This window comes from Columba livia, chromosome 16 (genome assembly GCF_036013475.1).
Source record: "Columba livia isolate bColLiv1 breed racing homer chromosome 16, bColLiv1.pat.W.v2, whole genome shotgun sequence".
Taxonomy (NCBI): domain Eukaryota; kingdom Metazoa; phylum Chordata; class Aves; order Columbiformes; family Columbidae; genus Columba; species Columba livia.
This window is the reverse complement of record NC_088617.1, coordinates 6,217,882-6,242,506: the sequence shown is the minus strand read 5'-3', so window position 1 is coordinate 6,242,506 and position 24,625 is coordinate 6,217,882. Positions and strand designations below refer to the sequence as shown.

Genomic DNA, 24,625 nt, shown 5'->3' with positions numbered 1-24,625 from the left:
CCCACCCTTGGCAATAGCAGCAAATTGAGACCAAGCCCTGGCCACACCGGGCTGAGGAATCCAGCAGCGCAGCCAGTCGCAGCACCAGTGGGGATCTGGTTCCTGCAGAGCTTCCCCCAGGGCAAAGCCTGTCCCTGAGTGTCCATGTCCCTGGTTTCCAGCTCCCTGGGGAGGCACTCGGTGCCTCATGTGCTGTCATTAAGGGTTCCGTGGGTATGTGCCTCCTCCCCAGCCCGCTCTGTCAGCCTGACTTGTGGGCTAGATATGTCCCCGTGTCCTGCCCACCCTGTCCTGCCTGCTGCATCCTGCACAGCCGGACCTGCCTGTACCCCTGTAAGAGTCGCATGGATCCTGCAGCCTGGGCAGTGGATGTGCATGCTGCAGGAGCCAGGCTGGGGTGGGAAATCCTTCATCCCCATGAAGGCTTTTTTGGGGAGCTCAAGTGCTGGATGGGACCCCCAGTCAGGGGAGCCCCAGTGCTGCCCTCCCCAGCACCTTCTGAGCGGGGGAAGCTCTGGCTGGAGCGGGATGAGGCGGCAGCAGCTCTGCTCCTTTCAATAATGGAACCCGCAGCCTTGGGGCAGGTGGCTGGACCTTGTCACCCACCTGTCACTGCCATGGTGCATGTGGCATTTGCCAAACATTGCCCCTGCCAGGCAGGCTGAGTTCCTGCACACGTGGAACCATTTGCAGCCACGGCCCCACCAACGTGACTGGAGCCGGGGGCAGGGGAGCAGCAGCAGGCCCAGTGTCCTGGTGGAGTCCCCTGGTTGCAGGCACTGGTGGCTTTGGTGCCAACTTCCCCAGCAGCCACCTGCCCCCATGAGATGCAGCAGCACGGTGCGGAGCAGGAGGACCTCACCAGCACAGGCATGGGCTGTGGTGCCGTGCGAGGCTGCCTGGGGACTCCACACGGGTGTTTTTCATCTTCAAAGCACTCCCTGCACCCACTTTCATCCTCGCGCCTCCCCAGCCTGCCTGGGAGGTCTTGATATCGCTGCCCCATCTCGCAGCCCCGCAGGAGCCGGGACTTGGCCAAGCTCTGTGCCGGAGAGGGGCAAGGAGGGAGGGGGGCTGCGCGGTCGACTTGGCGCTGGCTGTGGCGCAGAGGGGAATCCCGCCGGCCAGGGCTCTGCCGGGACCTGCCAGACCCAACCGCCACCCCTACCATGCCTGCCAGGCCCCGCGCTGGCACACCACGGCACAGCACCCATCGCTCCCACCAGCACCCATCGCTCCCGCCAGCACACGCCTCTTGGCACCGCCAGCCCCTGCCGAGCCCCAGAAGGTGCCAGCACCCCGGGGTCCCTGCCCCATCCCAATCCACACCACCTTGAGAGATGGCAGCCCACATAGCTTCCAAAGCACACAGATTTACTACAACCGGTTGCATTATTATTTTTTACAGATAAAACATCGGGAAAAACAGTAGAAATTAGGAAGAGACCAACAACTATCGTCTTCATAAATAGCAGGGCCCGGTGTGGCAGAGCTGTGTGCCCGCTGGCACCGGGAGGGGACACAAGCGCTCACAGACACTCAAACACACATGCAGCCTGGGGCTGCCTAAGGAGGGGTCGGGTTTGCCCCCCACAAAGCACCCCACTGCTCCCAGACCACCGGCATTAAGATGGGGGCTGCCAGGAAACAGCCCCCGCCCCAGGCAGCGTAGCTGCGTCCCTGCTCCTTGCAGGGAGGGAGTCCCAGGAAGTGCTGGTAGGGGCAGGGCAGGCAGGAGCCTCTGGCAGCACAGGCAGGAGGACCACACACGGGGTCCTGCAGGAGCGGGCGAGGGGACAGTGTTGGGGACCAGCCATGCACATGGGGACACACATGTCCTCTGCCCTGCTCACGAGAACCTGGCTTGCAGTGCCGGTGCAGGGGTCTGATGGAGCCAGAGCCAGCCGGAAGGATGCTCAGCCACCACACCGAGGCTCTGCCGGTGCCACTGTGGCCCAGGGGACAGGGAAGTAAGTGGGGAGATGAGTTCAAGGGTCCTGTCACCGCCGAGAGGTCCCTGTGCCTCCTGGGCCACAGCCAGCACTCCATGTCCAGTATCTCCTGCTCGTGAGCAACTTGTCCCCGGCACTGGTCACCACTATGGTACTGCTACACATTGGAAACCTGCTGGGGGTCCCTGGCCTGGCGCAGCCCATACAGCCACTTGATGACGCGGGCGTTGCGCTCGATGACAGAGATGCCGTAGGGGACGCGCTCAGCTGGCCGCCCCTCCGGCGTGGCGACACTGGGCGGCGAGCGGTCACCCTCCGAGCTGGCTGTGCTCACGCTGTGAAACTTGAGGGACACGATGTCGGAGCTGGCGCGGGCAAAGCGCTCGGCACCCATGTCCTGCACCTCCTCGGGGTCGAGGCCACAGTAGTTGAAGAAGCGTTCCAGGTCAGCGGTGGCCCGCGAGAGCCGGTCGCTCAGGTCTGACTTGGAGCGGTGCAGCAGCGGCTGACGGCGGGCGCTCTCAGGGCGGGCGGGCGAGATCTGCGCAGGGGTTACAGCCCGCCCCCCCAGGATAGGGGACATGGGCACTGGTGTCACCTGGCCCTGCGGAGCCCCACAGGGACGGACGTCCACTCTCCGCACGGCTACGCTGCCGGTGGGCTTGGTGGTGGCAGGGCTCTCTGGTGGTTTGTTGGCACCCTGTGCCCTGCCACCCAGTGCTGCCGGTGCCTCCACCCTCCACTTGTGCTCCCGGACCAGCGAGCTCTCTGCTTTGGGGAGAGGGCTGTCGCAGAGGTTGATGAGGTTGTTGAGGATCTCCAGGTTAAGCGAGGTCTTCGTGCCGCTGGCCTCGGCGCAGAGCGGCCCCGGGGGTGCCCTGCGGCTGGGGGTGAGCACAGCCCGGCGCACCCCCGGAGTGAAGAGGGGCTGCTTGAGTAGCGGTGGCTTCACCGGCTCCTGCTTGGTGCTGGCGACTTGCTGGCTCTTCACGTACTTGGCCTTGTCAGCCTCCAGCCTTTCCACAGCGCTGGGCTTCCCGGCACCTGGTTCAGCTCGCCGGCGGAAATACGCAGGGCCCTTGCTAAGGATGCGGATGGGCATGGCCGAGGTGAAGGGTGCCGTCACCGTCACCCCCTTCATGGCGTCACTGGCTTGCAGAGCCTCAATGGGCATCCTCTGCAGTGGCACCGGGGCGCGGGGTGGGTGGCCACCACGGGCAGCAAGGGGCTCACACACTGTCACCTGCAAAGAGGGGCTGGGGTGAGGGCTGGCAGGCGCTGCCTGCTCCCTGCCTGCTCCCTGCCTGCACCCCGGCCCCTCGAGCAGACAAAGGCTGTGTGGGGCTGTGCGGTACTGCACTGCCTGCGCTGGCCGCGCCAGGATTCCTATTTGAAGGCAGGGACCACGCCTCCGCCTCCGCCATGGCCTCCCCGAAACGTCACCCAGCCAATCCGCGCAGCAAACCTGCTTCAAACTGCACCCGGGCCAATGGCGCCGGTGGGGAGGGCACCCCGGCGAGGGGCACCCTGGAGAGCCAGCCTGGGATGGAGAGGGGTGGCGGTGCCCTGGTGCTCCTTGCCAATGCTCTGCCCACACCACCAGTGCCGAGGGGAGCGTCGCCCACATCCAGGGGTGCAATACCTGCACCCGGAGAAGCATTGCCAACAGCGAGGGGTGCATTGTCTGCACCCAAGGCTGCATCACCTGCCCCAATCACCCAGCACCCCACCCAGCTGGGGGTTCCGAGGCTCCGCTCCCTGCTTCCCCCTTGGCTCGCCATCCCCTCGCAGGCTCTGAGACTGCTTCCGGGCTCCCCGCTCCCACCCCTGAGCTCCTTGGAAAGCACCAGTGGGGTGCTGCGCTGCAGGCACCCCCTGTCCTTGGGCCCCCGCCAACCCCAACTAGCAGAGCTCCCGCCTCTGTGGTCACACAGAGGCACTGGCCCGCCCAAAACGCAGGAGGAGCCCAAACCAGCCCTGCACCCCTCTGCAGCCCCCGCCCAGGCTGGGCACAGCCAGAGGGGTCCCAGTGCACAGAGGGACTCAGCGTGCATAGGGGGGATATGTGGGGTCTGACCTGCCCCCACATTCCCCTCCCTCTCCATCCCCTTTCCCGAGCTGCTCTGAGAACCCTTCTGGGGGTCCCCATCTCGGGGGACAGGTGAGCCCCGGGGGGGTGACAGCAAGCCCTGGCACTCACCGGGTGCAGCAGTGGGAGCCAGGGTGCCACAGCCCTGCTCCCTCCCGTGGTGGCCCCGAGCAGGCTGCCGTCACTGTCACCGTCAGCCGCCCGCCTGCGCGCACAACTTCCTGGGTGCAACCCAGGGCCCGTCTCCGCGTCAGGAACCAGCCCCAGCACCCACAGCACCACGCAATGGCTGTGCCGAGCCATGGCAGCGCCGTCTGCCAGCCCATGTGCACCGGTGTGTCGGCCCCAGCCCCCCCAGATCAGCACCCCAGTGGGGTCCCTCCACCCCAACAGGGTCCCCACACAGTAGCCGCCACAGCACATGGTGCATTGACCTGATGCACTGTGACGGGCGTACAGCTTGGGGGAAGCTGGCTGTCCCTGTCCTTGTCCCCTGCCCGGGGGGACATGCTGTCTTCTGACCTGGAAAGTGTCTGTGGGGGGCCAGCCAGGCACAGGGACAGCTGGAGACGGTCCCAATGCCAGCACAGACACTCCTACCAGAGACCAGGGGCAGCTGGTCAAGAGCCTCACTGACCCAGCAGCAGGGACGTGTCCCCACATCCAGTGCTGGAGCTCAGCTCAGTGCCAGAGGCTCAGCCCCGTGGCCAAGCCATGGAGGAGATGGCTCTGGGGGCACAGGGACAAGGATCCAGGCACCTCCAGCACAGCCAGCCATGGCCAGTGTGGGCTCCCCCCCACCTGGCTGGGCACAACCTGCTGCTCCACATTCCTGTGGTGCTGAGCCTGCCCTGGCATGGCCGCGCTGAGCTGAGCCAGGCTGAGCTGAGCTGAGCTGGGCTGAGCTGCCCTCCAAACTGCCCCAAGAACACAGTGGCGTTGTCCCATGCCCCTGGCTGGAGCGCAGAGATGCGAGTGCCAGGGCTGACAGCCCTTCTCATGCCGGCAATGCCTGGCCGCAGCTCTGGCTCTGCTCCCTCCTGGCACAAGCAGCCCAGCCAGGCTTGCTCCGGCACGCCGGGTCACCTCCTGCTGGGTGGCAGCCGTCCCGGACAGCGGGTGACCCAGCCCCATGCTGCCACACAGGATGGGCACAGAACCAGCACCACCTCCACCACCCACCTGGATCAGCCCTGCGACGTGAGAGCCTCCCTGGCACAGTCCAGCTGCCACACTGCTTCTCCCAACACTTGTCCTGGGGGTGTCCCGATATCCCTGTGCCTCCTCCTCCCCAGCCACGTCCTCCCGTTCTCCCGGTGGGACAGCAGCTGGTGCGGTGCTGGAGCGTCTCTGTGCCACGGCTGCTCCCGCTGAGTCAGCACCGGGTGAGGACACGCTGCGAGACAGCTCAGCGCTCACATGGGATGAAAAGCATGGGGTATTCCCCCGTGCCAGGCTGCGTCACACAGTGTGAAGGTGTCCGGTGACGTCCCGGCACAGGTGCCGGTTCAGCCTGTGGTGCCGGCTGGGCAGCGCGGATGCACATCCTGGGGTGCACACGCTGCCAAAGCCAAAACACCCCTGGATGTCCCCTGCCCGCTGTAGGCAGAGGGTCCTGGTGCCCCTCTGGGCTCAGAGAGAGGGGAACATCCCCAGCCCTCCCGCGGGCACAGAGCTGCCACCCGGCTCCCTGTGTGCCACCGGCACAGCCAGCAGGGCCTGCTCTGGTTTGCAAAAATCACCTTGATTTCCCACGCACCCGGCAGCAGCCCTCTGCAATAAACCCAACACACAGCAAAATAAAATAACCCTGTTGGCACGAAGGGAGGTGACAGACCGGAGAAGGGCCGCTGACCCTGCAGCCACATGGAACGGGCAGCTCCTGCCTGTAGTGTGGGCAGATCCTGCAGTGACGTCCAGCTTGGTGTGCAGGGGCTGAGTGTTTGGCCCACGCAGCTTGGTTAGAACCCAGTGTTTTTCAAACTGCTCTTGGCAGCGAGACAAGGAGCTGACAGAGAGAGAAGAGCTGAGTGAAGTGCATGGAAAACTGCCAGTGCCCGGCTCAGGCAATGGCAAAGGTGGATCCACACCACGAGCTTGGCTGGAAAAACACTGCCTGGTGTGGTGAGAGACAGCAGAGCCTGCAAGCACCTGTCTGGTCACGCTACGTCCCCCCACTGTCCTGAGGCTGTGCGGGGTGCAGGCAGCCGGGTGCAGGAAGCAGGGTGCAGACAGTGGGATGCAGGCAGCGGCTGCAGGCAGCTGCCCGGACACGTCTGGGCATCCGGGTGATTTTGGAGTCAGGCAGCGCCCCAGAGCCTCACCCTCCTTGGGAGCATGCTAGGACTGGTTTTGGGAGGGCTGCCCCACCACGGGAGTGCTCCCCCAGAACCCGGCTCAGCACCTCTGCCATTGCACTGGACACACAAGGACAGAGCAGGGACGGGGGAATGGTGTTTGGAAACAGAGGGACAGGCGGGTGCTGGCACCAGCTTTGCCTTCACCTCCCACGGGTGCTCGTGCTGTTTCAAGGACCTCCTGGGAGGTAAATGCTGCCAATGAGCAAAAAACTCAAAACACTCACTCAAAGGCCAAATCCTCCCCGGGGGTAAGTGCTGGGTGGAGGCAGCTGCAGGTGCCCGGGGGCGAGCAGCAGGGCGGGGGCTCAGTGCAACTCAGGCAGCCCCAAGCAGAGGTGCCCCCAGAGACCGCCTTAACACCCTTGTCTTGGTGGGGGTTAATTCCTGGTGTTTCTTTATAGCCCCTCACCATGCTGGGCCTGCAGCCAGCTTTGCAGCAGGAGAATCACCCCTGAGCCACATGCCCCAAGCCTGAACAAGCCGCTGCTTTCTCCTGCCTCAGTTTCCCCAGCTGTGGGCTCTGCAAAGCAGCTCTGCAGGCAGAGGCAGCTTTCCAAGGGACATGGGGACTCAGGGAGGCTCTCGCTGGGCCCAGCATCACCTTGCTCAGCTGGGAGCTGGGGAGGTGACAGATGGGGACATGCCGGGTGCGAGGCCTTTGTCTGTGCAGCGGCACACGGCAGCACAGACCCGCAGATGGCGGCTGCTGGCTGGGCCAGGCCCGCAGCCCGCGGCCAGGCGAGCGCCAGGCCCTGGGGATCCGGTCCTTTGTCAGGGTCTCACCTCCAGCAGCCGCCCCTTCCCGGCCGCCCCCCACCAGCCTTTCAACTTTCAACTTGACCTGCTCCTTTCACATGGAAATGGGATGCAAATAGGGCCAGGGGGGCTGACAGGGGCCAGCGGCTGTGACCTGTCACTGGGTCCCCAAGTCTGGGGGGATCATTTCCACTTGTCTGGGGCAGACGGTGGTCCCAGGGGTGAGGGGCTGCCTCTTGTCCCCCTGCAATGGAGCAGTAGCCCAACCATCCCTACAGCTCCCTGCTGGAAGCAGCTAATGGGAGTGGCTCTTGCCATGCTCAGCTCACTAACAGACCCCGACTCTCCCTGGCTGCTGACCCCCCCCGTACCCTCCCATGGCCCAGGCACCCCCCCAACACAGGCAGTGTGCCCACCCCAGGAACCCCCTTCCCAGCCTGCCCTGTGCTGGCTGCAGTTAGGGACAGGTTCCCAAACCTGGCTGGGTAGGGAGGGGGCTCCTGGTCACCAGAGCCCAGGAAAGTCCCACGGCCAGGGACTGCTCGGCTACCACATGTTGCCATCTGCCTCAGGGGCCTTTGCTCGCATCTGCTGGGGGTGCGGAGGGGCGAGGGGCCAGGGGGGCAGGGGGAGTGGGGGGCTGGGGGGCTCAGCTGCAGCACGGGAGGGCAGAGGGGGCACAGCCATCTCCCACCACGCAGGCAGCACATGTCGGGCAGATCTGGGTGAGGAGCATGAAGCAGCAGCACAGCAGTCCCACACCCAGCAACCCCCCGAGCTCCCCTGTGCTGCAGATGGTTGCCTTTGGGAAGGGTCTCACCAGCCTTGTTGCTCCTTTGTGCTGCCAAATTAAACACAGGACAATCCCTATCCCTTCCCCAGCCCTGTCCCCTTCTCTGTCCTGAACCCCATGGGTGCCCAGGGACTGCAGCTGTCCTGGGACCAGCCCAAGCCCCAGTACCTGGTTTCTCCCAGTGTTCTGGATGTGCTCCCGCCCTCCCAGGTCCCCCCTGGGCACTTGTACTGGTTTTGGCTGGGATAGAGTTGATTTTCTCCATAGGAGCTGGTATGGGGCTGGTTTAGATTTGTGCCAAAAACAATGCTGATAACCCAGGGATGTTTTCACTGAGTGGTGCTTGCACAGCATCAAGGCCTTTTCTGCTCCTCACCCTGCCAGTGAGCAGGCTGGGGGTGCACAAGGAGTTGGGGGTGACACAGATGGGACAGCTGACCCTACTGAGCAAGGGATGTCCTATCCATAGGGTGTCCCGCACAGCAATAAAAGCTGGGGAAGAAGGAGGAAGAGGCAGACATTTGCAGTGATGGCCTTTGCTGGAGCCCTGGGGATGACACCTGCCCCAGGCAGCAGTGCAGGAATTCCCAGTTTTGCTTCGCTTGTGCACACAGCTTTTGCTTTCCCTGTGCAACTTTATTTTAAGCCACCAGTTTTTTCCCTTTTACCCTTCCCATTCTCTCCCCATCTCACTGGGGAGGGTGAGCAAGCAGGTGGTGGGTGCTGAGCTGCTTGCTGGGGTTAAACCATGGCCATACCTCAAGCTGTGCCCCATCATGGGCACCCGGCTGTGCCAGCACTGTCCCTGCAGCACCAGGGACACAGGAACAACCTTGTCCCCACTGCACCTGACAGCCCCAGCTGCCCCATGGTCAGGGCACAAGGTGGGATAGCTCAGGGGTCCCCCGAGAGCTCCATCCCCACCTATGACCCTGCAAAGGTCCCCAGTGCAGACACAGGCTGTCACCGGGTGACATTTGCACCTGCAAGAAGCAGCCTGATATTGGTGGCACACAGTTCAGCTGGGGACAAGCACAAAGTCCAGGACACCACCAAGAATAATCATTGGCACCTGGCCAAGCTGGGATGCACTGGGGCAGTGGTGACACTGTGGAGACCACCCCACACCGCAGCTGGGCACACCACGGGCATGGGGCTGCCGCTGGCACTGGTGGTATGTGAGGATGGAGGGCAGCGGTGGGCCCCGCAGCAGGGCAGGCATAGGGCTGCCCCCGGGCAGGCAGGGAGAAGGCAGGAGGTGGTCAGGAGCTGGAGGTGGCACAGCTGGACTTTGGCCACCAGGAAGAAGTTGGGAGCTGAAAAGGCCCAGCTGGTGCCCAAGGTCGGGCTGAGGGGGAAGAAGAGGGGAACCCCGTGGCTGGCACCGCACTCACCTGGGGAAGGGGCTGTGCCGGTGAAAACTGGGGACCCACCGGGAATGAAGGAAGGCAGGAGTGAGGGGTCCTGAGCCCCCTCCCGCCGCGTCCCCGTGCCCAGGCTGACACCAGCCCCTGCCCCGTGAGGGTGGGTGGACAACTGGGACCGGAGCTGGTCCCTCTAGCCACACGGGTGCCCTCGGCAGTGCGACATTCCCCCTCCCCGTGGCCCCAGGGACTCCAGTGCTTTTCCCTGCGCGTTCTTACCGCTCTTATCCCATCGCGCCCCGTGCCGGCAGCCGCAGCGCCCGTCCCCGCCCGGGACCTGCCGGGACCCGCCCACCCAGCACAGGTGCCCCAAACCCCGCTGCCGAGCACGTGGCGGGGCGCGGGGTGTCCCCGACTGTCCCCTGACCCCGGGACGCTGCCGGGCCGGAGCGGCACGAGGGACCGAGCGCGGCGGAGCCGCCTCCGTCTGCATCCGGAGCGGTGACGCGCGGCCACACGTCACTGCCCGGCAGCCGGATCGCGCCCGCCCGCGTGCCGCTGCCGGGCCCAACGCTGTGAGTTCGCCCGGGAGGGACCGGGCAGACCGGGAGCCCCGTTCCGTGCTGTTCCTGCTCGGTGTCCCCGTCACCTCCCCGCCGCGCCGGAGCCGTGGGCAGCTTGTCGCACGCTCCCGGCTCAGGGTGTCCCCCGGCGGGCTCAGCGCTGCCGCGCGGGGCTGTAGCCGGCTCTGCTGGGACATGGGGACACGGGGACGTGGGCTGGGGAGGTCTCCTGGCGGGAGCGGGTGCCCGGGGCGGGCAGGGACTGTGGCGGGATCCCGGCTGACTCAGCACGGCGGAATGAGCCCAGGCCGGTTTGCAGGTAGGGCCTCGGGGGCCCCTTCTCCCCGCGGCCACCGGAGCCGCAGGGGACCCGGCGGGGAGGAGACGGGCCCGCGCCGCCCTGCCCTGCGCTGCGGGGGAGGTACGAGGCTTCTTCCTGCCCAGCTCAGCGGCTGCCCAGGCCTCTGGCTGCCCAGGTGAGAGCCATCTTCACCGTCTGCCAGGCCGTGCCACGCCGTGCCAGGCCGTGCTGTCCCGCACCGAGCTGTGGTAGGTTCCGTGCCCACCGGGTCCCCTCCCGGCTCTGCACCGGGTGCTGCCGAGCTCCCCAGAATGGGGCCCAGGCAGAACCGAGCAGGTTCCTCGCCCGGTAGAGGAGGGTGCAGCGGCACGGCTTGCGGGGAGGAGGGGGCTTCCCAGGGCTGGTGGGGGGCAGAGGGCAGTGTGAGTCCCAGACCCCCATGGTATCTGCTCTGCCTGCCTGCCTGAGTGAGAACACAGGCAGCAGGAGGCCGGGTTCGGGCTTCAGGGGAGTCAGGTCTCACCGCACCAACTGACCAAAGCCTCTCTCCGCAGCGCAGCAGCATCACCCCCAGGCTGAGCAGCCAGCCCTGAGCCATGGCGCTGCTCACCCACCTCCTGGCCTGCGCCTTCGGCATGGGCTCCTGGGTGGCCATCAACGGGCTGTGGGTTGAGCTGCCACTGCTGGTGAGGGTACTGCCGGAGCAGTGGGACCTGCCCTCCTACATCACCATCATCATCCAGATGGCCAATGTGGGGCCACTCTTTGTCACTCTCATGTACCGTTTTCGGCCCGGCTTGCTGAAGGAGGTGATTGTTATCTACGTGGTTGTGTCTGTGGGTGTCGTGGCCAGCTTGCTCCTGGCCTTCCTCTGGAACTACACATCTGCCATCGCTGGGAAAACCTACAGCACTGCCTTCCTGATCCTCACCTTCTTCCTGGCCCTGGTGGACTGCACCTCCTCTGTCACCTTCCTGCCCTTCATGATGCAGCTGCAACCTCAGTACCTCACCACCTTCTTCATAGGTGAAGGGTTCAGCGGGCTGATCCCCGCTCTCATCGCCCTGGGCCAGGGCGCTGGAATCTCCATCTGCACCAACATCACCCGCGAAGTCAACGTCACCATTGGCAATGAGACCATAGAGACCACCATCTCTGAGATGGTGACTGACTACCTTCCAGCCAACTTCTCCACCCTTGTCTTCTTCCTTCTCATGACTGTAATGATGCTTGCCTGCTTGCTGGCCTTCTTTTTCCTTGCCAGGCAGCCCAAGGTGTGGGAGCTCTCCCAGCAGCACCTATTTCCCAGCAACATCATTCTGAGCTCGTTTGAGCAGATCTCTGATGAGGGAGCTGGCTTGCACCAAAGCAGAGGCTGTCCGTGCCCGAAGAATGCCAAGGGGCCTGGGGACATCCCGCCGGAGAAAGTCTACTCCCTGGCCAAGCTCACCTTCATCTACCTCCTCATTGCTTGGGTGAGCGCTCTGACGAACGGGGTCCTGCCATCTGTGCAGTCCTACTCCTGCCTGCCCTACGGCAACACCGCCTACCACCTCGCGACCACACTCAGCTCCATGGCCAACCCCCTCGCCTGCATGGTGTCCATGATCCTGCCTGGCAGGTGGGTAGCAGGGTGCTGGGGGATATAGTGGGTGCACTCCTGGGGCTCGTGTCCCAGGAACAGCCCCTGCTTTGCAATGGGGTGGGGGGATAAGACACTGGGTGGGAGAGTGTCTGTGGGATGTCAGTGCCTGGGCAGAGAAGTCACCCCAGGAAAGGAGGATGGAGCCAGCATGGATCCAATCAGTCTGTGCCCTCACCAGGGACAGGCTGGCAGTGCTCCTCAGTGTCACCTCCATGTCTCTTGCAGGTCCCTGGCTCTGCTGGGCACCCTCACAATGGCAGGGACAGGCTTTGGCGCCTACAACATGGCCGTCGCGGTGATGAGTCCCTGCCCGATCCTCCAGCAGTCCCAGTGGGGCGATGTCACCATCGTAAGTCACAGGGTCCCTCTCTCTTGGCCAGGGAAGTCTCTGGGCTGACCCCCTACTCCAGCCTTGCCCTAATGTCCCCCGTTTGCATAAGGGGAACCCCCCTGGCCCTGCTGACTGCTCTTTCCACCCTGTGCCGCCAGGTCCTGTCCTGGGTGCTCTTCACCGGGACGCTCTCCTACGTGAAGGTGATGGCCGGGGTCATCCTGCGGAGCCGCAGCCACAGCGCGCTGGTGTGGTACGGGGCAGCGGAGCAGGTGGGCTCCCTCCTGGGAGCCCTGGTCATGTTCCCCCTCGTCAACGTCTACGACTTCTTCACATCCGCTGACTACTGCAGCCTGCAGTGCCCGGCGTGAGCGGGACGGGCACCCTTGGACAGCCCCTCTTGCCACCACACACCGCCAAACCAGCGGGTGCTGGGTGGCCGGGCAGCAGTGCTGGGAGCGGGGCGGCTGCGGGCTTGTCTCCCCGCTGGGTTGTGCCGGGTCCCCGGGGGGCAGCAGCCCCATGGCTTTGTCCCCAGCCTGGGCACAGGGTGTCCCCGTTGTGTTCAAATAGAAGGTGTTTGCTCAGCCCTCGTCTCCCTGCTGCCTGTACCCCCACGCTGGTTGAGAGGGGCTGCTTGTGCCAGTGCCCCTCACCTGGCTATTGCTACATTTCGGCCACATCCCGTCCTGTCCCCTGGGGGGGCTGGTGCCATTTGGGACCTTGTGGGTGGGCACAGCCCCTGCTATGCCTGGCAGCACTGGCGACGTTCCCGGCCCCTTGCCATGGTGGAGGCAGCAGCTGCCCCGGGATGGTGGGTTTGCAGCAGCTGTGGGGAGCGGGGACAAAGGCAGCTGGGGCAGGGCTGTGCCAGAGCCTGTGCTGGGCATGGGGATAGGGCTTTCATAAGGGCCTCAATAGCAGCTGGAGAAACTGAGGCAAGGTAGGTCTGGGGGGATCTGCCCAGTGTTTGCCATCCTCTGCTGTGGCCCCATCCATGCCTGCTGCTCCCTTCCTGTAGCCCTGTACCTCACTGCACCCCATCCCAGCCCCGCTGCACCCCAAGACAGCGCTGCGGGGGCAGAAATGGCGAGGGACCGGGCACAGTGCTGCTTTGGGAAATGGCACAGGACCACCTGATACCAAACTGCGTCAGGTGGGCTCCAAGGTACCGTGGGCACAGGGGTCTGGAGGGCAGCAGCAGCCCTCAGACCGGGCCGGTGTCCACACCCTTCACGCGCATGCGCCCCTTCCCCGGGGCACGAGGCAGCCGGGCCTTTGTCCCCGGCCCTTTGTTTGGCAATCTGCTCCCCGAGCGGCGGCAATGCCAGACCCGCGCCTGCCGTGCCTCAAAGCCAGGGATTGGAGCCACTTCGGGGCTCCGGCTGTGGCCCGGCCGCCTCAGGGAAGGAGGACGTGGCTGGAATAGCTAATGGCCAGCAGCCCCCCCTGAGCTGGTGGCCAAGGCAGCAGAGAGGGCGGGAGCCAGGGCAGGGCTCTGACCGCAGCACCACCAGGCATCCCCCTTGCAGCTCCTGGCTGACCCCATGGCAGGATCTGGCCCCGTGGGGGATGAGGGGCAGGAGCGGGGGGTTGAGGAGTCGTGGGTGGTGTGGGGGCACCAACGGGCAGCTTGTCTCATCCTGGGAGTGGGGTGCATCCAACAGTCCTTGTGATGAGACCAGGAGCTGAAGTGGGGACCCTGTCCCGCCTGCGCCCTGAGAGGATGCTCCTGCCCTTGGGAGCCCCCAGGGACCCTCACCACCGGACACCCGCCGCCTCCTCCCTCTTGCTGGGAAAACAATTGCCTCCAATGGGAATTATTTCCATACAGCTGCTCAGGAAGGCACAAATACAGCTCTCCCCAGGCCGCAGCGGAGGAGAAAGGCTGAGCCTTTCTTCTGGCGCTCCCCTCCCTCCCCACCCCAGCGGGGGCAGATTTGGGGGGGCCCAGCCGCTGCAGTCAGCAATATTAGCACAGCTCGGCAGGACTGATTGCAGGTTATTAACATACATTATCTCAGTCCCCTGCCTCTGAAAGGAGCCGGGTTCCTATTCCCCCTCTCCCAGCCCTCCCTCCTCCTGTCTTTTACACTTAATTACCTCCCTTATTACACCACAGCCTGGAGAGAGACAAAATCCCAGGGCAGCGGGCAGGCAGGCAGGCAGGCCCGGCCCAACTAGGGCGTAAGTAATCGCCCATTCTGCAAACGTGCCTTCAAGGAGAGAAATGGCACACGCGCAGATAAATAAATCAGGGAGCAGAGGCCAGGAGCCTGGTGTGCAGGGGGAGGACACCGGGAGCAGCCTGGCAGGCAACGTCCCTCTGGGGCTGCGGCCCTCCGGGAGAGGTGACCTTGAACTTGGCACAGCCCTGACGTCAGGGCAGCGCTGCAGGGCCAGATGGAACTCGTGTCGCTGCCTGTGAGCCCCGGCCAAGCGCTGCAGGAGGGGGGGAGGCAAGACCCCAGCCCACGTGGGGAGCAGCCCCGGGACCCCCAGCCCTGGGTGTGGGTCTGGTGGGGTGGGCTGAGGGCTGCCCCGGGCTGGGGGATGCTGGAGGTTGCCCTGGGGTCTAGGATGCTGTGGGAGGTGGGATCCTGTGCAATGTGGGGTACCCATGGCTGTGCGATGCTGTGTGCTGTGGGATGCCCTGGGCTGTGAGCTACCACATGAAGCAGTGACCAGACCAAAGCAACGCAGGGATGGCCCCAGCCCTGGCTCCAAGCGCGGCTGGAGGAGCAGACACAGCTATAAGCAGCCAGGCCCAGGGTGCCAGCCACAGGGGTGCTGCTTTTGTCCCCCAGGCCCGATGCCACATGCCCAACTGAAGGTGCTGGTGCCTCCCAAGGCTGGGGGTGCCCATTATTAGGGCACAGGGTGCACCGCGGCTGCTCTGTGCTGGCTGTGCCAGCATCTCTGCCTGCGGTGATAGATGAGGGACTGGCCTTAGTTAAGTGCTGCAACTCTCGCCACGGTGCAGGGCTTGGGGAGTGCAGGGCCTGGTGCCAGCCAGGTCCTTGGTGTCACCCACCAGCCCCCAGCCACCACAGCCCCAGGGAGAGACAGTGTGCAGGACTAGGGCCTCATCCTGCTCCGGGAAGGGCGGCAGTGGAACGCCGGTGAGGGGAGGCGGGGGAGCGGGGGCTCCAGCAGGGAACAATGCACCGCCACGAGCCCGGTTATTGTTGTGGGCTGCGAAGGTCAAGGCGCTAACCCGGGAATGGGAATGGGGACAGGGACATGGGAAAAGGGGAGAAGGTGGGAAAAGGGACAGGGCAGAGGAATGGGGAGAAGGGAAGGTACAGGTGGGCAGGGATGGGGACAGGGCAGAGGTTGGACAGGAATGAGGGCAGGGAAAAAGGAACAGGGATGGGGACAGAGAAAAAGGGACAGGAGAAGGGACAAGGCAAAGGAGTCAGTGGAAAGGGACAAGAGACAGATTAGGACAGGGAAGAGGGATAGGAATGGGGAGCAAGGACAGAGACAGGAGAAAGGGGCAAGAAACAGACAGGGACAAGGGACAGGGCTGGAGACAAGGGACAAGGGACAGGCATGGAGACAAGGGACAGAGATGGGGACAGGAATAGAGACGGGGATGGAGACAAGGGAGAGAGGACAGGGATGGATGGGGACTCCCGCCCCGCAGCCCTGTTCGTCGCAGGCCCTGGGGGCTGGCGGCAGGAGACAAAGGCGGTGGGAGGCAGCGGTGTGTCCCACCCCCCAGTCCCCGCGTGTCCCCATTGTCCGTGGCCGGGGGGGTGTAACCGGGAGGGTAGCCGGGGGGGGACGACAGGGGAGCCCACACTGCCGTGATGCCCGGGGCGCCCGGCACAGCCGGCGACTCGGGGGACTCCAGGGGGGCTCCGGGCGCAGCCGGGCGGAGAGGCCCCCTCCTCCCCCGGCCGCCTGCCTTCCTCCCCCTCCTCCTCCTCCTCCCCTCCTCCTCCACCTTCTCCTCCTCCTCCTCCCCGCCGCCCTGCCTGCCCGCCCGCCTCCCCGCCCCTCGCACTCGGCTCCCCGCTCCTCGCCGCCCGCACAGCCGGGGCCGGAGCGCCGGGCGCAGCCGGGGCCGGGCGGGGCGGGGCGGGGGCCGGGGCCGGTGGCGGTGCCGGTACCGGAGCTGTCCAGTGCTGAGGGCGCCGGCCCGGCCCCGCCATGCCCCGCTCCTTCCTGGTGAAGAAGCTGAAGGCGGAGGCGTTCCCGGCCGCCGGGGCCCCCGCGCCCCCCTACGCCCCCCTGGAGCCCCCCTACGCGCTGCCCGGCCCCGCCGCCGGCGACGGTGAGTGCGGGGCCGGGGACTCCGGGTGGGACCCCCCCGCCGCTATTGTGTGTGCGCCCAGCGGGGCAGGGGGCGGGGGACGGGGACCGGGGCGGGGGTCCCGGGCGTTGTGTCCCGCTGCCGGGCGTCGTGCGGGGGTGCAGCGGGCCGGGGGGGTTCGTCCCTCCTCGCCTTGTCCCTCGTTACGGGGCCACCGGCCCCTGCGAAGTTGGTCCTTGGGGAAACATCCCCTGCGTGACAGCGGCAGCTCTCGTGGGCAGCCCCCGCCGCCCCCGCCGGCCCCCTCGTTCCCGGCCGGGGTGTAGCGAGGCCGGCTTCTGCCCACGACAAGTTTTTTGGGGGTACGAAGCCGCCGGGCTGCGGGGGCAGTCGGGGGAGCCGGCGGGGGGAGCGGGAGCCTCACCGTGCCTGCGGGTTTTATTGTTCGCAGCGGTGCCCCGAGCCCCCCCGGCAGCGCGGTTGGGATCGTCACCTCCCCGGGGCGCGGAGAGCAGGCGGGGAGAAGTGGGGGGCAGCCCCCTCCCCGCAACGCTGGGAGCGGAGCGAAGGGCTGGGCTGGCGGGTGGCCGGGGTCCCTGGAGCCCCCTCCTGCCAGGGGACACCCGGGCGGACTGTGGGAGTCACCCGGGGTCGGCAGAGACCCCCGACGGGGCGGCGCAGGGACCTGCCCTGGAAGAGCGGCCCGGGGAACGTCTGTCCCGGGCCGGGAGGTGTCGGGTCCCGACTGCTCGGGCACCGAGAAGCTGAGCTGGGTGCGGGGATGGGCCTGATCCAGCCACGCACAAGCCGAGATTCCCTGACCACTGCGGTGCTTGTCCCCGCTTTCCTACTGCGCGCTGCTCCCCAGCCTTTGGAGGGGTTTCCCAGCCGGGGACAGGGGTGCGAGGCACGGGGCGGGGTCTTCTGCTCCCCCCCTTCCCGCATCAGGAGCCAAGAGCCGATGGGGGAGGGATGTGCTGCAGCTGGGCAGAAGCTGCCGACGCTGCTCTCCTGGAAATAACCTTGCTGCATGCTCGGAGGCAGGGTGAGAAATTGCTGAGCAGAGCGCTTTTCTGCACAGCCCGCACGACCGCGCTGTCAGCACGGCGCGGGGGGACGGGGGGCCGAGCTCTGTCCCCAGCACGCAGCCCCCTCCCCACCACAGGCACCCCCAACCTCCCATGGGACAAACAGCAGCAGCCGGGCAGGGGGATCAAGGGGTGTCCCATGGGCAGGAGGGGCCTGGATTTAGGGGATGCTCAGCTGCAGCTGGGGGGTGTCCATGCTGCTCTGCTGCCATGCATTGGTGAGCCTGGCCATGCGCCGACCCTGGGCCCCTGACAGCCCCCACTGTCACCAACAGCAGGGCTGTGTCCTCTGAAGCAGCTGGCAATGCCCAGCGTGCGCAAGGCAGGAGACCACCAGGACCAGTTTGGGGAAGCCGGAGTGGCATCCTGTCCTACAAGGTTGCTGGCCCAGCAGGAAGAAGGCTGCGCTGCTCCTCCCGCAGTGACCTCCACATGCCAGCATGGAGGGACAGGGGTGCCCACGTGGTGCCCACTCTGCCATGGGTCAGGAGTCCATTATCCAGAGCCAGGCCATGAGCAGACATGTGCCAATGTCACACTACTGGCGTTGCACCTGAGTTCCACTTTGTGCCTGGGGAGCTGTGGGTTTCTCTCCTCTATGGGTGCCCAGGGCCCCATTGCCCCCAGCCTCTGGGTGCTGCCCCATCCCCAGGGACAGGGGGAGCTGAGGGGCCTTTCCCAGCCCCTTTGCTGGGGAAGGGAAACCCGGGGCAACCTCTTCCCCCTTGTCCTGGCTGCCGCGGGTTCCTGGAGCCAAGGTGGATGGAGCAGAGCTCATTACCCGCACCTGCCCCCCTGAACAATGGGGCTCCCGGCACCGACAGCTGTCTGGCTGCTAATGGCCCCTGGGGATTGCCTGCAGCCTGGGCAGCGGGGCGGCCCCTGGGCAAGCGCAGATGGATGTCCCATAGCCCTGTCCCCAGCTCCCACCTGGGGCAGCCCCGCAGGATGGGACGCATCCTGCTGGCAGACAGGAACAGGAGCCAGGCCAGACTTGGCCCTGTGCAGACAGGGCTTCAGTGCCTGGGGGGTTGTGCAGGGACAGGGACTGGTGCAGGGGGGAACAGCTCCGGTTCTGCACCCCCAATGAGCATTTTTGGCTCGTGGCTTTCCCTTGTCCCCAGTGGACCTGGCCCAGAGGGATGGTGACCTCACTGTCTTGTCCCCACAGGGTACCTCCAGCACTGCCTGGCACCCGCCAGCTATGACACTGACAAGAAGCAGGGTCTGCCGCCACCGCCACCGGACCCAGCCTACACCCCCAGCCATGAGGAGTACAGCGACCCCGAGAGCCCCCAGTCCAGCTTTTCCGCCCGCTACTTCAATGGGGAGGCAGCGGTGACAGACAGCTACTCCATGGATGCCTTCTTCATCACCGATGGGCGGTCGCGCCGGCGCAGCGAGAGCCAGCGCCGTGGCAGCCACCGGCACTCCTGCCCCGAGTGCGGCAAGACCTACGCCACCTCCTCCAACCTCAGCCGGCACAAGCAAACCCACCGCAGCCTGGACAGCAAGATGGCGAGAAAATGCCCCACCTGCGGCAAGGCTTACGTCTCCATGCCCGCCCTGGCCATGCATGTCCTCACCCACAACCTCAAGCACAAGTGCGACGTGTGCGGCAAAGCCTTCAGCCGGCCCTGGCTGCTACAGGGCCACATGCGCTCGCACACGGGGGAGAAGCCCTTCGGCTGCTCCCACTGTGGCAAAGCCTTCGCCGACCGCTCCAACCTGCGCGCCCACATGCAGACCCACTCCGCCTTCAAGCACTACAAGTGCAAGCAGTGTGAGAAGACCTTCGCCCTCAAGTCGTACCTCAACAAGCACTACGAGTCCGCCTGCTTTAAGGGCTCCGAACACAGCTGTGCAATAGGGAACTAGCCCCCCAGCCCCTGTGGCGCATCCTCATCCTCATGCCCCACCCCCATTGCCATCCCCGTTCCCATTGCCATCCCTGTCCCCACTGCCATCCCCGTTCCCATTGCCATCCCTGTCCCCATCCCCATCCCCATCCCTATCCCCATCCTGGTCCTCACTCCAGCTCTCCTGCAGCTGCAGCGGCCGGTCTGTGGCTGCACAGTGGCTGGAGGACACATCCCTGCAGACTCACTCCCCAGCTGGGAGGAGGGTGCCCAGCGCTCCCCAGGAAGGGACAGACCCAGTGCAGCCCACGGGTCCCCGAGCCCCCCGCAGCCAGGCAGGTCTCTCTGCGGGGGAATTACCCGGGAACCTCTTCCAGACCCAGGAGAGACTTTCCTACCCCGGCTTGTGACTTTCACCTCTATTTATTTAATTTATTACAATTATTTATTTAGATCTGCTGCTTCTCCTCCCAGGGGACCCCAGGGTAGAAAAGACACTTTTCTGCTCCCCCCAGGAGCAAAACCTCACCTTGACCCTAACACTGATGGGACCATGGGCTGGTGCTACCAGCAGCTCAGCGGAACCGACGGATGGTACGGCTGACAGGAGGACAGGGCTTTCAGTCACCCATGGAGGCTGGGGTCCCTGCAGCCTACCCCCCAAGCCCTGGGGCACCTCGATGTCCCCCTGCCTGGCAACAGTCCCATGGGACATGGGCCCATGGCACTGCAGCTCCGCAGCCCTGGCGTCAGGGAAAGAGTGAGGGGCTCCCAGCACAGACCCATGGACATGTACCCTGCTGGCTCCTGGCTCCCAGCTTTGCCAGGCACAACAGGCCCCCGCCACAGTGATGGGCAGGGGAACAGCCCCCCCAGGCAGATGCGGCTGCCCCTACCATGCATGCAAAGGGCCAGGCTGATGGCTGGGCTGAAGACCCAGCCCTGGGGCAGCACCAAACCCCCAACTGCCCCCCATGCACCCCCAGGCTCTGCCTGGACCCCTCCCCAGCGAGCTCCTAGCCCCCCTGCCATCGCCCCCACCTGCACTCAGGAGGAGGGGTCAGTGTAGCCGTAAAGTTCAGGTGAGTCTATTTAAACGTTCTTATTTATATTATTTATAACTTATGCTTTTCACTATTTATTTGCCAAGACTGGCAGGGCCGTGCCAGCACTGGCTTGCGGGAGGTGGCCGAGCTGCAGCAGAGCCGCCGTGCCCAGGACACAGCCACAGTGACACGGACGGGGACAGGACCCCACAAGCAGTCTGTGTAGTGGGTACAGAGGCGGGAGGGCACGAGCTGGCCCAGCAGCCCAGCTCCGCGCCCTGCAAGCCTCCCCCAAAGGCAAAGCCCTTCTTCTTCGTCTTCCTCGCTGCCACAGGCTCCTGCTCTGCTCCCTGCCCCACACTAGCCTGGTGGGGACTAACCAGCCATTCTATGCAACCTCCCGGTGCTGCACCCCCGCACCGGCCCCGGAGCAAGCACCACGTGTGCAGCGTCCAGGAGCAGGGCCCGATCCACGCCTCTGCTTCCTACCTCGGCCACGAGCTGCCATGGCCCCATCACCCCATGCCGGTCCCCAACACCTTTGGGGTTCAGCCCGGCACCCCACGGGGGGCACTCGTGTACCCCACACCGTCTTCCTGCGCCGTCTTCCTCCCTGTGCCGTCTTCCTCCCACTGCCTCGGTGCCCGTGTTGTCACGGTCACATTTTGCAGGCTCAGCACCTCCCAGGGACACCCCTGGCACGGTCCTCGCTGCCACAGCATGGTGGCCATGCACCCACATCCCACGCAGGGGAAGAGCATCGCCCTGGCCACACAGGCACCCACCAGCACGGATGCAGCCTGACTTTCCCCATGATGCCAGGACCTTTCTGCGGCAGCACCACGTCCCTTGGCTGGGCAGGCACAGGGCACCATGCCTCTGCCCCTGCCTATACTGTAAATAGCAGATATGACAGCAATAATTTTACATGCATGATAGATTTTTTTCTGCCAGGTTTTGTACTTGACAGCCCCCAGTAAGACAAGTCTACTGAGAACTGGCCACCCGCAGTATTACTTGTAATGCAATTCAGGGATATAAAAGGGATTTCTGCCACTAACCACGTGTCTCGAGAGGTTTGTACCGGCGGTGGTGGGTGGTGATGTGAGCACTGGACAGGGGAAGCCAGTCACCAGCCTGGCTGTCCCGTGGTGCCATGGGCAGCCCTGGGGCAAGAGCATCATGGAAAAATCATCTGCCTCAAACCAAGGGCTGGAGATGCCCCAGCAGACAGCTGGGAAGGGGGCGGCTAATGCAGCTGGAGCATCCAGCGCTGCCCGCTTTGCCTCGCCAGCCCTGGCAGCCAGCGGGCAGCGGCCAGACAACCCCCTGCTGTGGGTTTGTAATGACACCCAGATTGCAAAAGTGCCAGGAGAGGCTGTGAGCAGTGGCAGAGTGTTGACCTGGAAGTGAAGCGCCGTGTGAGATCCCAGCAGTGGGACAGAGAGCCCAGGGGCTGCCCAGCGATGCTCACACACCCCCAGCCTCACCCCCGGGGCTTGGCCATGCAGGATGGGAAGGGTTTGGTGAGCTGATTTCATTTAATCTGCCATCACATTTGCATCCACTCCTGCCCACACAGGCAGAGGTCGGGGCAGTGGGAACATCCCGGCAGAGCCTCGCTCCCGGGGGCAGCCGGGTGCTCCTGCCCCTCCCTCCCCCACCTTCCTTCCCCACAGATGGGTGCCAAACGGGGCAAATTATTTTCAGCCTCCAGCTCATCAGCAAAGCCCTCGCTGAGCCCTGTGCTCCAAGTGACATCGGTGCTGCCCCACAGGCAAGAGCACAATAATTCACCTGCAAAGTCATCACTGGATTCATCCCACAAAAAGCTCATCCTGGAGCCTTGCATGCCCATCCCCGAGTGTGACCATCCCCAGCCCTCACACACAGCAGTGAGTCACCCAGCGCACGCTGTCACACCGGCATGTTTCTGAGTCAGCACTGGGGCTGGAGACCCTCCCTGGGAGTCAGGGTGGGGGGACCAGGGGCAGCCATCCACCGGCACCACGGCCCTGCTATGGATCCAGGTTGCCCCAGTTCTGTCCACTGGTGGGGCAAGAGACCCAGTTCTTGCTGAGAGCTTCTCCAACATTTGTGACACTGGTCTGGTGAAATGACCTAGAAAGACTTGGGGCCAGAGCACCGCAGTGTCTGCCCAGCTGCAGAGCATCCGTGCTTCGCTGCTCACCTCTGGAGTTGTTTCATGGTGCCTCTTCCTCGCTGAGGACCCTGCAGGCGTCAGTGCAGTGGGGAGGGGTCTCTGGGGAGCAGAGACCCTCAGGCAGCCCCAGGGTGGGGGGCAGGACAGGGACCCCCAGCACCCACTGGGTGCCAAGGGGTGTCCTGCTCAGACAGGGAGCCAAGAGTAGCCCCGATCGTAGTAGCACCAGGGCAGAGAGGAGCCGGCAGCAGGCCAGTCAGCACTGGCACCGCTCCCGGCAGCCTGTCCTGCCCCTTCACTGTGACTCTGCAAAACAGCGAGGCGGTGGCGATGACGATGGTGATGGCTGGGCTGGGAGGAAGCAGAGCAGCACGGCTGGGTGCTGTGCTGCTTGGGGTGGAGCGGCAGGCTCAGTCGGGCCGGCAGGAGGAAGGACGAGGCTGGTTCACCACAGCAGCCATGGCTGAGACCGAGGAACGGAGCATCCACACGCAGCACATCTCGGCCGTGCACAACGTGCCCATGCGTGTTCTCATTCGGCCCATCCCAGCAGAGCTGGAGCCGGATAAGGTGCAGAGCCTGATGCAGACCCTGCAGGTGAGCCCCCCCTTCACCCACCCCTGCCCCCGGGGCACACCACTAGCACAGCTGCCAGCACCGCAGCCCTGGCACAGGTAGATCATGGGGTGTGTTGCTCTCGGGGGTCTCTGTCTTTCCAGGAGGATCCCGAGCGGGTCCCCCCCATCGACGTGCTCTGGGTCAAGGGCAGCGAGGGCGGGGATTATTTCTATTCCTTCGGGGGCTGCCACCGCTTTGCCGCCCACCAGGCGCTCAACCGGGAAACCATCCCCGCCAAGATCATCCCGTCCACCCTCAGCGATCTCCGCACCTACCTGGGCTCCTCCACCCCCCACCTGCGCTAGCCGGGCAGCCCGGAGCCTGCACGGTCCCCGCAGCCCCGGCCCGGTGGGTGTTCGCGGGCTGAGCTGGGCCTGATCCGGGGGCCCCGCGCCCCCCCGGTCGGGACGGGGTCGGGGTCTCGCTGGCACCGGGAGGCTCCCGGGGCGGTGCGGGGCGGCGGGGCCGGCAGGTGGCGCTATTGTGCCGCGCCGCGGGGACCGGAACGGGATGAACCGGGACGGGACGGGCTAGTCCGGGGCACGGCTCAGCCGGAACGGGACGAACCGGAACGGGATGAACCCACACAGGATGAATCGGGACGGGGTGCGGCTGAACCTGAGCACGTCTCAACCGGGATGGGCTGAACTGGCGCACAGCACAACAGAAAACGGCTGAACCGGGACAGCCTGAACCGGGACACACTGGAACTGGGCCAGGTCACAGCCCGTCCAGGGCACAGCCGAACTAGGAAGGGATACTGGCAAACTGGGACACAGCCAAACCGGGAGAGGCACAGCCAAACCTGGCATGGCCAGTTCCCAGACCTCCTCCAGCGAGTCTGGGGTCACACTGTGCCCAAATCGGGAGGACCCTGGGCTATGCCTGCCCCGAAACCTCCTGTCCCTACCCTTGGGCACATTCTGCATTCCTCTTCTCTGGGGGGGACATCTCTGGGATGGTGTGGTGGGGACACCCACTCCTGCATCTGGAATAAAGGCAATCAAACCCCCACAGCTCTGGGGCCTGGTGCTGCAGGGGTCAGGAGCAGGTGTGTGGCAGAACAGCACGATGTGGAGGCCTGGTGGCTGCCAGAGTGGTGGCTGTGGGCACAGGGGACAGGGACAGAGGCTGTGTCAGGAGGTGGATGCTCTGCAAAGGGACAGTGCTCTGCAGGGGCATGGAGGGTCTGTGAGGGGTTGGATGCTGTATTCAGTAAGGATGTTGTGCTGGGGGATGGATACCATGCTGGGGGATGAATGCAGTGCTGGGGATGGATACCGTGCTGGGGACAGTTGCTTTGTCAGACCACGTTGGTGTGCAGCTGGAGTCAGAGTCAGCTCTGGCCCAGCTGTGCGAGCACATGCAGTCTCACTACACTGGGATGCTGTCATTTCTGCAAACGCCACATCTTCACCCCATGTTCAGGCTGGAA

The 24,625-nt window shown here is 64.9% G+C and overlaps 4 protein-coding genes across 12 annotated transcripts; 3 read left to right on the top strand and 1 right to left on the bottom strand.

Annotated features, from left to right (window-relative positions):
- Nucleotides 1-1,373: 1,373 nt before the first annotated feature.
- FAM110A (family with sequence similarity 110 member A) lies at nt 1,374-9,722 on the bottom strand. Of its 3 annotated transcripts, none has more exons than XM_065032136.1 (2): nt 9,594-9,722; nt 1,374-3,195 (listed from the first exon to the last, which is right to left on the bottom strand). In XM_065032136.1, exon 2 carries the CDS (start codon nt 3,124-3,126, stop codon nt 2,110-2,112), a length of 1,017 nt encoding a protein of 338 aa, XP_064888208.1. In that variant the 5' UTR covers nt 3,127-3,195; nt 9,594-9,722; the 3' UTR covers nt 1,374-2,109. The 3 variants fall into 3 exon arrangements, with proteins under 3 accessions (XP_064888208.1, XP_064888207.1, XP_005516040.2); XM_065032135.1 differs by lacking the exon at nt 9,594-9,722 and adding an exon at nt 5,224-7,492; XM_005515983.3 differs by lacking the exon at nt 9,594-9,722 and adding an exon at nt 4,153-5,217.
- Nucleotides 9,723-9,749: 27 nt separating this feature from the next.
- Nucleotides 9,750-12,741, top strand: SLC52A3 (solute carrier family 52 member 3). 6 transcript variants are annotated; one of them, XM_065032139.1, is made up of 4 exons: nt 9,750-9,889; nt 10,733-11,799; nt 12,049-12,172; nt 12,313-12,741. In XM_065032139.1, the coding sequence occupies exons 2-4, from the start codon at nt 10,775-10,777 to the stop codon at nt 12,523-12,525; spliced, it is 1,362 nt and encodes a 453-aa protein (XP_064888211.1). In that variant the 5' UTR covers nt 9,750-9,889; nt 10,733-10,774; the 3' UTR covers nt 12,526-12,741. The 6 variants fall into 6 exon arrangements, with proteins under 6 accessions (XP_064888211.1, XP_064888214.1, XP_064888212.1 ...); XM_065032142.1 differs by having other exon boundaries at nt 9,753-9,889; nt 10,738-11,799; XM_065032140.1 differs by lacking the exon at nt 9,750-9,889 and adding an exon at nt 10,194-10,353.
- Nucleotides 12,742-16,070: 3,329 nt separating this feature from the next.
- Nucleotides 16,071-21,468, top strand: SCRT2 (scratch family transcriptional repressor 2). The gene is made up of 2 exons (XM_065032164.1): nt 16,071-16,436; nt 18,675-21,468. The coding sequence occupies exons 1-2, from the start codon at nt 16,313-16,315 to the stop codon at nt 19,379-19,381; spliced, it is 831 nt and encodes a 276-aa protein (XP_064888236.1). The 5' UTR covers nt 16,071-16,312; the 3' UTR covers nt 19,382-21,468.
- A 1,301-nt stretch (nt 21,469-22,769) lies between these two features.
- SRXN1 (sulfiredoxin 1) lies at nt 22,770-24,206 on the top strand. Of its 2 annotated transcripts, XM_005499542.4 has the most exons (3): nt 22,770-23,169; nt 23,292-23,538; nt 23,781-24,206. In XM_005499542.4, the coding sequence occupies exons 1-2, from the start codon at nt 22,903-22,905 to the stop codon at nt 23,493-23,495; spliced, it is 471 nt and encodes a 156-aa protein (XP_005499599.3). In that variant the 5' UTR covers nt 22,770-22,902; the 3' UTR covers nt 23,496-23,538; nt 23,781-24,206. The 2 variants fall into 2 exon arrangements, with proteins under 2 accessions (XP_005499599.3, XP_064888245.1); XM_065032173.1 differs by having other exon boundaries at nt 22,772-23,169; nt 23,292-24,206.
- The last annotated feature ends 419 nt before the right edge of the window (nt 24,207-24,625 follow it).